The 13,129-nt window shown below is 33.4% G+C and overlaps 1 protein-coding gene across 1 annotated transcript; it reads right to left on the bottom strand.

The window, feature by feature from the left end:
• Positions 1-4,845: 4,845 nt before the first annotated feature.
• LOC126692126 (cell division protein FtsZ homolog 2-2, chloroplastic-like) lies at positions 4,846-11,252 on the bottom strand. The gene is made up of 8 exons (XM_050387619.1): positions 11,023-11,252; positions 9,824-10,589; positions 9,021-9,320; positions 8,290-8,380; positions 6,837-6,961; positions 5,928-6,020; positions 5,348-5,413; positions 4,846-5,265 (listed from the first exon to the last, which is right to left on the bottom strand). Exons 2-8 carry the CDS (start codon positions 10,472-10,474, stop codon positions 5,134-5,136), a joined length of 1,458 nt encoding a protein of 485 aa, XP_050243576.1. The 5' UTR covers positions 10,475-10,589; positions 11,023-11,252; the 3' UTR covers positions 4,846-5,133.
• Between the last annotated feature and the right edge of the window lie 1,877 nt (positions 11,253-13,129).

The raw sequence follows: 13,129 nt of genomic DNA, 5'->3' as shown, positions 1-13,129 counted from the left end.
TGATACTTTCTTTCTTATTTTCTTATTTTTCATGTTTGCTCAATACTTTATTATGTGACATTTTCTTAAATATAAAACTCCTTCTCAAATGGGAGGTTGTATTTTGTGTAATACTTTGGGAGTAGATTTCGCATACATAATCTTTTTCGTGTTAAAGAAATATTACATGCAATTATTACATAAAATAATAAATCATTACATAAAATAATAAATCATTCTTTGACCTAGCTAGTTCTTTGCCACCTATAAACATGAATACATACGTGCATGATCTATTGCACTCTCAAGTGTGTATATAATGATCACAGACAAGAATAAAATTCATATTTATTTTCCATAAGTATTGAGATAATAAGTTATAGTTAGTGTATAGTTAAAATGGTATGAAAGTGTGTAAAATTTGTAATTTGTTAATTTTCATCTCAAGAAATAAGGTCTCGTTTGGTATGGTAATTCAAACACATGTTTTCATTTTTTAAATAATATTACATGTATTTTTACATATTTTTTTACTCATATATATTTTCAAATAACAAAATACATATTTTTTAGTGTATTAAAAAAAAAAATCACAATTTCTTTATGCTTATAAAATTTACTCATTACTCAAGCGTATCTATATCGATATCGTGCATGTGATCCCGATGCAAGGACAGTCCTCTTCTTGTCGTACATGGCCATTAGGGGTTGAGATGACAAATGATATAACAAAATAAAACTAAAAGGACAAAAACACCAATAATTGGTTGATTTAAAAAAAATAAAATAAAAAAGCCCATACGCAAATAAAATAGAGAGATTCTTGGCCATTAGGGGTTGAGATGACAAATAATATAAATAATAAAACTAAAAGGACAAAAAGTACCTTTAATTGGTTGATTAAAAAAATAAAAAAAAAGGATATACGTGAATTTGACATGATTTAATTTTGTTAGGTTATTTTACTATTTATTTTATTTTTATTATTATTTATGGGTTTTATTACACTTTTTGATATTATTTATGGACACCACTGTATTATTTTAACTAACTTTTACTTTTATTTATAATATTTTAGCAAAAGATTTTCAGTTTCAATAAAATAAACGGATCTCAAGTAAACCTTATATAGAGAAAATTAGATTTTGAACACTGTCATTCCACCTCCAAGTGATACTAATTAAGCACTGTTTTAAAAATTGAACTGAATAGTTCAACAAAAATTGGGTCCTAAATCGATCTGTTGGATAAAAATAAAAAATCAGACTCAATTTTGATTCTTTAACCATTACAGTTTTAAAAACCTAATACATATAGCTTTTTTTTTTTTGAGAAACCCATAATACGTATAATTAATCTCATAAATACATTACTGGAAATTATTGCAGCCGGTGTAAGATAAGGTGCAATTTCTAAGATGAAATTATTGCAGCCGGTGTAATACTTGTGGATAGTGGTGAAAAAAAACTTAATTTTAAAAATTTTATTCCTTGATTGCTTGATTTTTTTTTAAATAAAATTTTTTAATGAACTTTATTTTTTTTTTAGAAAAACCTTTTTTTAGGTTTTCAGATGGGGATGGCTGATCTGAATAGACAGAATTCGTCCAATATGTAAGTATTGCATTTACACGCACGCAATCTGAATTAGTCCAAGCTAGGTGAGGTTGAGTTCTTAAGACAAGATGATCCCACTCCAAATGGAAAAGCACGCGGACCACATGGGCCTGTTTTTTTTTTCTCTTTCACGCATGAAACCACGTCGTGTCTCAATATTATTCAAGACTAGTTATGCTCCGATTTCATTGTACCTTAAAATCTTTCATAATTAACCTTATTAGGGTCTGTTTGGATAGAGCTTATTACTGAAAATATAGTAACAAAATAATTTTTAAATGTGTGAATAGTGCCGTAAAACCCAATTTTAAAGAAAAATTTGTTGAAATCCATACTTGTGGGTCCCGTGAACAGTGCACAAAATTCATACAAAAAAACACAGATGTGCACGTCTGCTGTTTCCAGTGCAATCCAAACATACACTTAGTACCTATTATGGTTACAAAAGACACATCTAGATCCTAGAGAAGTATGGACCTCTTGTAACGGTAACCTTATGCAGTAGTCCACAACTCCACATTAGACTTGTTGGTAGATTAGATTTTCCCTCAACACCAACACATAATACTATAATATAATATTAATATTTAAAAATGCGTAATATTTGTTGTTTGTTGCTATGTTCTTCTAGAGCCATATTAGCGTAGTATTTTGATCCAATGACTATTTAAAGAATTTTTTCCAAGGTAATCATTAAGAAACTTAAATTATATAAAATCTAATAAAAACAGAATTCCATATGTTGACAAAACACACACACACGTAAATGCATAAAGTCTTACATTTTATTCTACAAGTTTTTTTTTTTTTTTTTAAATTTTGAAATCTTTGCATGATGGTCTCATTATCAATACTGTATGCCTCATCTCTTTCAAAATTTTAGTTCAATAAAATTTTTCTTAGGCTTCTTTTTTTTTTGTTTTTTTATTTTTTTTGTAAGGGCTTAATATATTGTTAAGTGGACCAAAATTTAAGGACAAAGTTTGGCTACAAACTTAGTTAACTCTCACTAAACAAATTAATATGACTACATATTTTGAAAATCTAACTATTGAATTGCATGTTCTTTATATTCTTAAAACACATTTCATGTCAATCGAATGTTATTTACTATTCGATCCATAAACTTATTTTTTATGTATACTTTTAGACTACAAAAATTTGAAATTTAAACATTTGATTGATGACATAGCTATTAATCTTTGATTTTCTTGAAATTTTGCAAATATGAAGTGATATAAGAAGAAAATGTAATCCAATGATGAATTTCTCAAAATTCACATCCAATAAAAAAATATTGAGTTGAGTTATAGTCTTAGTTTATAACCAAGTTTGTCCAAAATTTAATTATGTTGGGCCTAAAATAATTTAGGGTGATCACAATTTTTTTAAGGGTAAAAAAGTCATAAAACTTTTAAAATTTATATATAATAATTATTTTTTTCTAGGCTTGGGTGGTTCTGTGGCCACCTTGCCTTCAATGTGGATCCATCCCTGTTTTGGTCCACTTCGGTCCAATTTGGTCTATGAGTTATAGCCTTAGTTTACAACTAAGTTTATCCAAAATTTAATTATGTTGGGCCTAAAAAAATTTAGGGTGATCACAATTTTTTTTTAAGGGTAAAAAAATTATAAAAATTATAAAATTTATATATAATAATAATTTTTTTCTAGGCTAGGGTGGTCCTGTGGCCACCTTGCCTACAATGTGGAGCCGCCCCTGTTTTGGTCCAATTTGGTCTATTTGGTTCATTTCAGTTCATTTTGGTACAATTTGATCCAATTCGGTCTACTTTGCTCTAATTTGATCCATTATGTATTTTGGTCCACTTTAGTCCATTTATTTTGGTCTATGTCAGTCAACACCTTTCCGCAATCAAGTTTCCAAGGTAATTGGTAACAATAGATTATTGTCAAGGATAACAACATATTCCACCATTTTGCAAAAGTGTCGTGTTCTTGTAGTTCAAATCCTTTCCCCCTAGACCTCCATGCACTATGTATGAGGATGTGCTAATTAAGCTACAAGGCCCTTACCCTATGAGATGGTACTTGGATGAGAAGTGTAAAGTTCCCCTTTTCACTTCGCTTCTTATCACTTTGGTTTTGTAAGCATTACTTAATTTGGGAATTAAAATATGCACCATTCTGAATTGATCCCTCTACCTTTATAACCATCATCATTATTATTTTTATTATTATTCACAAAATAAAAATACTTGTAATAAATAGTGAAAAGAGGCCAATAAGATGCCTGGTCAAAAGACTCAAAACTTGGAGTAAGCAAGTAATTGCTTTAGGGTTTGAGAGAAAGCAAGACTGGCAAATGACGTGAGACTGATTACTATGACTTGAGTCACTTGACTCTCTATCTAATAAGCATAAAACAAAATCTATGAGAATAATTCTGTACAGGATTGTGAGGAATATCTTGTGTAAACTATGAGGTGGGGAAGGACTCCTGAAAAGATTGTTGCTGCGAACTCACTGAGAATTACGTTATGACTTTGCTTCAGTTATTGCAATCGTGAAGATGATAAAATATAAATCACAAAGGGCTCCTACTATGAAAATAGCTGAGCACAAAGCCACGCATGAGTAACTTAAACTGGCGAATAGTTACAGGGGATTCAAGGGCGTCAAGAGTGGCTTCCTTTTATGGCACAACCGGGTGAAAGGACAGAAGCATACTAATGGAAACCATGATTGCTAAGCTAAATTCCTTATTGCCAATAAGGTACGTAGGTCATTACTACATGCTTTATCAAAGATTATCTTACAATCTAGTAACCAATTTCTTGGGCAACTGTTTACTTATTTTCTTGTATATTATTATCACTTCAATTGCCCCAGATAAATTTTATAGCTATAGATGTATTGTAAACTGTTCACCAGTCCAATAAACAACATGCCGGAATTAGAATTCTGCTCTTTCAGGCTTTGGTTGCTCTAACTGTGATTAAAAAAATACTCAGATTTCCAATAAAAAATACATGCAAACCAAACAAGTTAATCATGCTGCCTCTTGTTTTACCTTTGTGCTGGAGTTCTGCTCCACATGAACCGCATACTGGAATATCTGTTTTCATGTCATTGATTTTGTAGTATCCTTTATTAGATAATTGCTATTGAATAGTGATAGAAGAGTTTTCTAGGAATATATGTGGCTTTGGCTTCCCTCACATAATGAAAAATTAAATATGCAAAACTTAATGTCAAAATCTGATACAGGGTGTTCTATGATTCCCAATAAAACTATAAAACCAAAATCTTTCATTCAACCATTAATACTTCTACATTGATTTATCTCCTTTCAAGTAGGTGCACTCTGTACAAGCCATTTATTAACAGAAAATCTTCAACTTAAGCGTGAAAGAAACTCAACTATTTTTAGCTATTAATCAAACAAGAATATGTTATCCTTTCTCGGAGCAAGAAACCACCAAAAAACAAGCACAAAGATTTTCTAGTACCTACTAAGGTGTACTTTTAATCCCTGAGAAGGGATGTGAAAGGGAAGTAGTGTTTTTTGGGACTCCTAAACTCTTGGATAGCGTGAGCGTCCTTTCTTCTTTAAGAAGTCTGGAATTTCCACTGAACTGCTGTCAGTGAAAGCGGGAGGTCGCCGATTAAACCCAAGGCCGACATCTCCTTGTGCTAGCTGACTAGCCTGCCAATTGACACAACAAAGCAGAATTGATAAAATGAGAGAGAGAGAGAGACAGAGAGAGACAGAGAAGGAGAAGCAGTACCTGGAGGGGCCTCCCTTCACTTTCTTCTTGGCGTTTAAATCCAGTAGCAATTAGCGTTATACTGACCTGAATGAGGAATCAAAAAATTAAAGTCCGTCGTTCACCAGACACAAAAAAGTTCAGATTCAGGTCACAGGAATATGGCAGGGTAAAGTTTCAAATGGAAAAACTAGCCTATGCAGGACAGGTATAGTCATGACACTTCATTTCTGTGGTACATTTTAGCTAACATGCAAAAATACCAGAGGTGTAGAAAAAGACCTCAGCGTGCAGATATGCAACTCACACATTCCCTTACAAGAGAGCAGACAATTTTCCCTGGCAACAGAATTGCAACAAATAGACATAGGAAAAGCATTTGATTTGATTTACAAAATGACATGGCATAGCAATACCACCATATACTAAATTACCTAAACATGATAGTTTTTTTTTTTTTTTTTTCTTTTTTTCTTAAATAACAATGAAAATTTTGCATCCAATATTAATGGCACATTCAGATGATGGGTGTAGACTGTTGTGGATATGTCCAGACGAATAAAAGTTTACCCTGCTTAAGTTAGGATAAGCAGTAACTTACTTGACCACTAAGTGATGGATCTATCACTGCTCCAAAAATCAAATTGGCAGTTGGGTCCACTAGGTCATAAATAACCTCTGCTGCAGCATTTACCTGTGACAATACCCACATGGAAATTGAAGAAAAAAGACAGATTTATCTGTAATAAAGCTTATAGTGGAATTTCAAAATTAATAGGCACTTCAAGACAATTCTCAACCAAATAATTCTCTAGAGAAGATCAAAACAACTCCTACAATTTTAAGGAAAAATAAAAGTGAATTTAATCTCCTTCAACTATACATGCATTATCTAGTTGGCTCTGAGGCAAGATATTAACAATGAGGTTGCAAGATCTCTCCAACAGATTAAAATTTAAAAAACAATGAAATTTTATTTTAATGGCCCAAGTACTTCACACAACCTTTGCCTAATTTGTAAAGGAATAGAAATTTAACAATGGAAAAAGATAAAACACAAGAGCAACACCACAAATTTCGAACAAATTTATTTATTTTTTGATAGGTAATAACAAACTTTATTGATAATAAAAGTACAATGAATTTATGATATGAGTATGCAATTTGACGAGTTTTATATGATAGATCCTTAAAAAAATATAAAATAAATCAGGACATGGCTGTTGAAATAATTGCTTAAGTTTCACCCAAAAAAATAAATTGCTTAAGTGAGTAGCATTAGGTGCAATGCACCTCTTACAACTATTCCTACCTACACTCCATAAAGAACTTCTTTCTAAGAATTGGTAGCACGGTAAATTTTAGCTAGGCTGCAATATATTAGATGTTGCTGTTACCAACATGACATTGACTCTATGCACATGGGATTACATTCAGAAGATGCCAAAGAAAGTTTGAGGCAAAGAGAAAGACAAGGACACAGGACAAGTCCTCCTGTAGAGAGAGGTACCTCAAATAAGGTCAAATCATTTCCGCCTGTTATATTCCACACAATTCCAGTAGCCCTCTCTATGCCAATATCTAGTAAAGGTGATTGTATGGCATTTAATGCAGCATCTCTTGCCCTGGTCTTCCCTACACAGAAACAAACACCAAACAAATTTTTTAGTGTTTTACATGTGCACTTGATTAGAGTATTCCAAGAATTCTGGTATACGAAGCTCGATGAATAGGTATCTTCAGGCAATGAACTGCCAATAGCATGACAGGCTAAGCTAAGCATCATGACAAAACCAAATATGACCTGGACTGACCAATCTTTTTTCATCCAGGTCTGCTTAAACATAACATTTTCGTATACCAAAATGTAAATGTAGCAGCAATTATATCTAGAAACTTTACTTATCAAAAAAAAAAAAAAAAAAAAATTATATCCAGAAACTTTACCTTGTGCGTGCATGTGTGTCTGAAGATCAAACTGCATCTAGTGCAAAAACTGCTAAACAAACTTGATTCCTTTTCAAGACCTATAATCATCGGACCTTAATGCACTAGTAGCTATTTTTCCAAACCCACAGTTGGAATGCATATTACCTTTCATACTTGACAACTACATAAGCTGAATTTGATAACTAAGTCATCAATGCAGCCCTCCCATTCAAGTTTCGTCCAAATTTTAAGAAGATAAGTGTAGTTATAAATAGAACCACCACTTACAACATGCAACTCACAGTTGGATTGTTTTCTGCATAAGGTCTGGGACACCCGGTTAGAAAGGGTTTAGTTTCTGTATTTTTATTTTCCAACAATTGTTGCAATGAGTCCATCTTCACAAAGAATCCAAAATAATGCTAGATGAGGGAGGCATTATTCATTTCACTAGTTTCACTTTTCTGGAAATAGGAATGTGCACCAGACACCAGTATTGTGGCAAAATTGACTTAGCTACATGTTTGCATTGATTAAGAGGGGGAAAAAAAGATTCTAGGGAACCTAAGCATCCTTCTAGATTAAGTTCAAATTCCAGTAAAATACAACCACATGGTGAATTGGACTTACTAATCTTCCGAATTTAAAAACATTAATTGCCCAGAGCATCAGCTTGTGTCTTCTAGACTCTACTATTCCAGGAATTTTTTCCTTTTTTAAATTTTATTCTTAGGCTTAGGCAAGAATCAAGCCTGAGAAAAGCTCAAATCCATCCTGAACAACAATGCGTATCACATTCCCTTCTCAAAAATAACTACAGTTGGATTAAAAAAAAATATTGATAATCGTTCTTGAGATTATTCATATCACTTAAGAGGAATCCATTTTAAAACATAAAAGTTAATAGAAAACACTAAATTGGAGAGGCAAAACAGTAAATCTGGTTCAGGAAAACATTATTTTTAACTAATGATTATAGCCCTTAAAAGAAATCAGAATTCTAAACACTCTTCAAAGAAATAGCTTGAAATTACCAGTTGCAGTTCCTATTCCCATCAACGAAGAACCTGCATTTGCCATTATAGCTCGCACATCAGCAAAGTCCACATTTACTAGTCCTGGTATCTGCAATTAAAGTGACTCACCATCAATTAGAGTGCTAATCATAACTCCAAGAAACAGAAAAAGATTTAAAAAGCAAGAGTTATCCCCTCTGTTTACCTAGAAAATTAATGATGTATCAGAGATATCACTTATTAATGCAATACAACAACAACAACCAAGCCTTAGTCCCAAAAGTTTGGGTCGGCTATAGTTCCTCCACAAACCAATCAAGGTCAGCCATGTGTATTCTTTTTCACCTCATCTATGTGCACATTTATATCAGTAACATGAAACTGCATCTTGTTATCTAATACAATATGGTGATACACTTTGGTAAAATGTTTTTGTCTACCAGTAATAGAAATAACCATATTTTGAAGCATAGATACTATCAGAATTTAATAAGCTTCTATAGAGAATGCTAACATACATTTCCTAGTCTTTCCACCATTCTCTATGATTATGAATAAAATTGTAAGGTATCACCAAACACTATTGTGGTCTATGGGAAGACAAAGAAAGTTAATAACATATCAAGTACTAGCCTCTTTCGTACTTTTTTCTTTCATTCCTTCATTTATTTATTTACTATCATTGTTCTTTAACCATGAAATGGAAAAAATATGAAGTACATATTACAGGTTCTTTAGGCATCTCGTACCATAATTATGTCAGAGATACCACGAACACCTTGACGAAGGATGTCATCAGCAAGGTTAAATGCTTCTGTTACTGGGGTAGACTGGGAAACTGCAGTTAATAATTTGTCATTTGGAATGACTATCAGCGTATCAACATTGTCTCTTAAAGCTGCAATTCCTTCCTGGGCTTGAACTGCCCTCCTTCGTCCCTCAAAAGAGAAAGGGGTTGTGACAATACCAACAGTCAATATGCCCATTGACTTTGCAACCCCAGCAATTATAGGAGCTCCACCAGTGCCAGTTCCTCCGCCCATTCCAGCCTGCACATATAGAAATTTAGAGTCCTAATAAGAGGAAGATAAAAACACTGCTCAAACAACATAGAGCTGCTAATATTGTTTTAGGAAAGTAATAGAATGTGAAATTGGTAGGGTATCACTGCCACTTGGCAGGAGAAGAGTGTAAGAAAAAAAGAAAGTATTTGACAGCAGAAAAATAAGTCCTTTCACACAGGCATAATGATACTCATTGTTGATGAGAAGATAAAGCCACTCTATCTAATATCAGTCTGGGCAAGCCCTCAAGATGACCCAATCACGGTATGTGAAGAATACTATCTTCCCCCCCCCCCCCCCCCCCCCCCCTATTGTATACAAGTTTGCCACTAATTTGTGATGTTATTCTAAAGATTGTTATAAAAGGAAGTATCATACAATAATAAAAATACATAATGGTCTCATAGTCAGAAAACATCAACAACAACGCAACAATGTAGAACAGTTTCTCTGGAAAGTCACAATGGCTGAAGAGAAGTTGAACCTACCGTAACAAAGACCATATCTGCTCCATAAAGTGCCTCTTCAATTGATTCTTTGCTTTCTTTCGCAGCATTCATGCCAATCTCTGGGTTCCCACCAGCACCAAGGCCCCTCGTAAGCTCTTGACCAATTTGCAGACGGTACTCAGGAAATACAGGAGACATCCTCATGGCCTGAATATCCGTGTTGACAATCCAGAATTCCACACCCTTCATCGCACTCTCTATCATACGGTTGACTGCATTCGATCCACCACCTCCAATTCCAATAACTTTGATCTTAGCATCATTGTAATTATTTGGACTAGACGTATCTCCTAAACTCTCTGTGACATTTCCACCTGAAGTATCCTTTCTTGGGTTATCCACGGTATTGTTTCCATCCCCTCTGAGCATTGAGACTTCAGGGTGTAGATGCAGAAAAGGATCTTTGTTATGATATGGACTAACACTCTGAGAGTTGGCAGAACACTTAAACTGAGGAAAGGATGACTTTTGGCGAGCACCCAAAACCCCATTCTTCTCCTCAGACATTGTCACACAACAACCTCTCCCAAAGTGATTCTCAATTGACACTCTCCCTCCAAGGGCAGTAAATACCCCCATTGGGTTTCGAGTACTAGGAGGCATCAAACTCGTCGGCATACAAGTCGCCATCTTGTAATCACAATACTCAAATCTCACAAATAAAAAAAGCTAATTTATATCAACAAATTTTGGACCTCAAAATATCCTAAAGTTCAAAATTCACAAAAAATCTCTCTTCCAAGACCTGTTAAACAAAAACCCAGATGATCAAAACAGACCTAGCAATAATTTGAACACCACATTATAGAAAATACAGTCTATATCTGTTTGTGAGTGGCTCAACAAGAGTTCAACTTACAACTTCAACAACAAAAATCTCAAAAATCATATGATATGTTGCAGACTAGTCACAAAAACACAAAACCCAGAAAATGCTAATGTGTTTATAGTTCACCAAAACAAAACAAAAACAAAACCCCTAGAGACAGTACAGCATAGCATCAAGGTGTTCCACACAAAATAATGAAAATACTAGTGGCCAACACAGCAACAATTACCAAATTGTGTCTGAGCATAAGGTCAAAAGCAAAGAGAGAAGCAAATATGCTAAAATGACACACCACTAGACCAAAAAAATGAAGCGAGAGAGAGAGAGAGAGAGAGAGAGAGAATGGTACCTGGGTTGTGAAGAAAGAGACCTGAGAAAGCCGAGGAGTACTAAGATATAGAAAGAGCGAATCTGCTGGAAGCATTTGGGTGCTGAGTCGAAAGGTGGTCGAATTGGGTTTAGCTGTTTTGGCCTTGCATTAATAGTTACTACTATTCTCTCCTTCTGTTCTCTCACTCTCTCTCTCTACCTGGGTTTTGTTGATAATACGAAGTATAAAAAATCTTGTGGGAAGGGGGCAAAGTTCCAAACTAGCAATTTGCCTTTTGTTTTTAGGTTATTTTAGGAACACCCCAAAAAAATATGTACTAAATTTTTTTTTTTTTTTGAAATAATATGTGCATATTACATAATCAATTTTCGTCAATTACAAATAACAAAAATATAAACGGAGGACTAAACTTGTACACTTCCTAAACTTTAGAGGTAATAATACAAAATTGATAGCATAAAGGCCAGTTTGCAATTGACCCAAATTCCAAGGGGTCTTTTTGCATTTGCCCTAAATTTAATTAAAAAAAAGGCTGATGTAGTGCACTTATAACAACTATTGTATATTCACAAAACACACACTCAACTAATTCAATATCAATTGGAAGCATCATAGCACCTAAGGAAGTGTATATGTGCATTTACCCACCAACCTAACAAAAACCAACACAACCTAATCCAACCTGACACCTTGGGTTGGTTTTTTGTGGATTGGGTTGTGGTAGTGTTGCCAGGCCTACACAGTGTTATCAAGTTGACTTTAATACCATTTGTAACGACCTAAGAGAAAACGATAGTAATATCTACACTAAACCCCAAAAAGATTATAATTGATGAAGTTATTTATAAAGCCTAGATGAACCAAGTATATGCCCAATGTGAACTAAAGAGACACCTACACAACACACACTCAGCTAATTCATTAGAAGCATCATAGCACCTAAGGAAGTACCAGTGCATTTAACCCATAAACCTAACAAAAACCAACAATACTTAATCCAACCCGACACCTTGGGTTGGTTTTTTGTGGATTGGGTTGGGTTGGAATTTTATTTTGTGCCTTGAGACAAGTTAGGTTTGGGTTGATAGTTTTTTTAACTCATTTTACAAAATAAATAAGTTTATTTTGTTATTTTTTACTGGTGTGTAACCCCTGTATATGCACCGGTACAATTAAAAACAATCACAATTGCACAGTTTAAATTATAAATTTTTTTGAGAAGAGGTTCAAATTATATATGGTATTAGTTTACACATTTTTTAAACCATACATTTTAAAAATATGTAATGATTTCTCATTTTATGTATATATATATATATATATATATATGATCTAGAATTTAATTGGATTTAGACTTTTTGGTTTTTGGACCCAATAATTCACTTGCTTTAAAAATTGAAAAATTAGATGAACATGTGGTGCGCAAAATTGGACTCCAATTGAGAATCTAATTGGATTTGGACTTTTTGATTTTTACTCCCAATAATTCAATTGGCACAAAAATTAAAAATTAAATGCGATACTTGGTGCAAAATTGATAATCCAATTGAAATCTAGTTGGACTCTCTGTTAGCTTTGACTTTTAATATATATAAATTTTAATTTTTTTTAATATGATTTATTTTGAGAATTAATTTTAATCCAACCCATCACAAGTGTATAAATTGACCCAATATTGAATTCATGGGTTATGCTTACATGTTTCAGCCTAAATTTTTTGTGAGGCATGAATCATATACCTTTAGATAAGTTAAGCAAACATAAACTAGGATCTGTCGATTTTCTATGTTAAGAAATTAGAGGTAGATAATTGGCTGTATCCCTCACCCCCTCATTAGCTGGGTTGAGTGGTTGACTTGAAGTTGGTAAACATTTGCCTATATTATATATATGCAACTTACATGATCATCAGTGGTCGGTGGAAGCATTTGTCCTTTGCAATTTTCATTTATGCCAGCATTGATTGAGCTTGTGCTGTTCTGGAACTGGAATTACCCTTCTAATTCTTCCAGTTTTTCATTTATTATTGTTTTGGTCTGGCTATAGAGTACTAATGTTGATCAAAACGGAATTGAATACTAAAAAGGAAAACCAATAGGAGAAAGATATGCCTCCAAATTCCAGG

This window comes from Quercus robur, chromosome 7, assembly GCF_932294415.1.
Source record: "Quercus robur chromosome 7, dhQueRobu3.1, whole genome shotgun sequence".
NCBI classification, from domain to species: domain Eukaryota; kingdom Viridiplantae; phylum Streptophyta; class Magnoliopsida; order Fagales; family Fagaceae; genus Quercus; species Quercus robur.
The sequence above is the reverse complement of the archived record's forward strand: the minus strand, read 5'-3'. Positions and strand labels throughout refer to the sequence as shown.

Excerpts from the sequence above, each read along its gene's own strand:
- LOC126692126 (XM_050387619.1), bottom strand. The coding sequence starts at position 10,474 with ATGGCGACTTGTATGCCGACGAGTTTGATGCCTCCTAGTACTCGAAAC. Across the intron at positions 8,381-9,020 it reads GTATCTCTGACATAATTATG|ATACCAGGACTAGTAAATGT; the intron begins GTACGAGATGCC and ends CTTTAATTGCAG. Across the intron at positions 6,021-6,836 it reads ATGATTTGACCTTATTTGAG|GTAAATGCTGCAGCAGAGGT; the intron begins GTACCTCTCTCT and ends GTATTGTCACAG.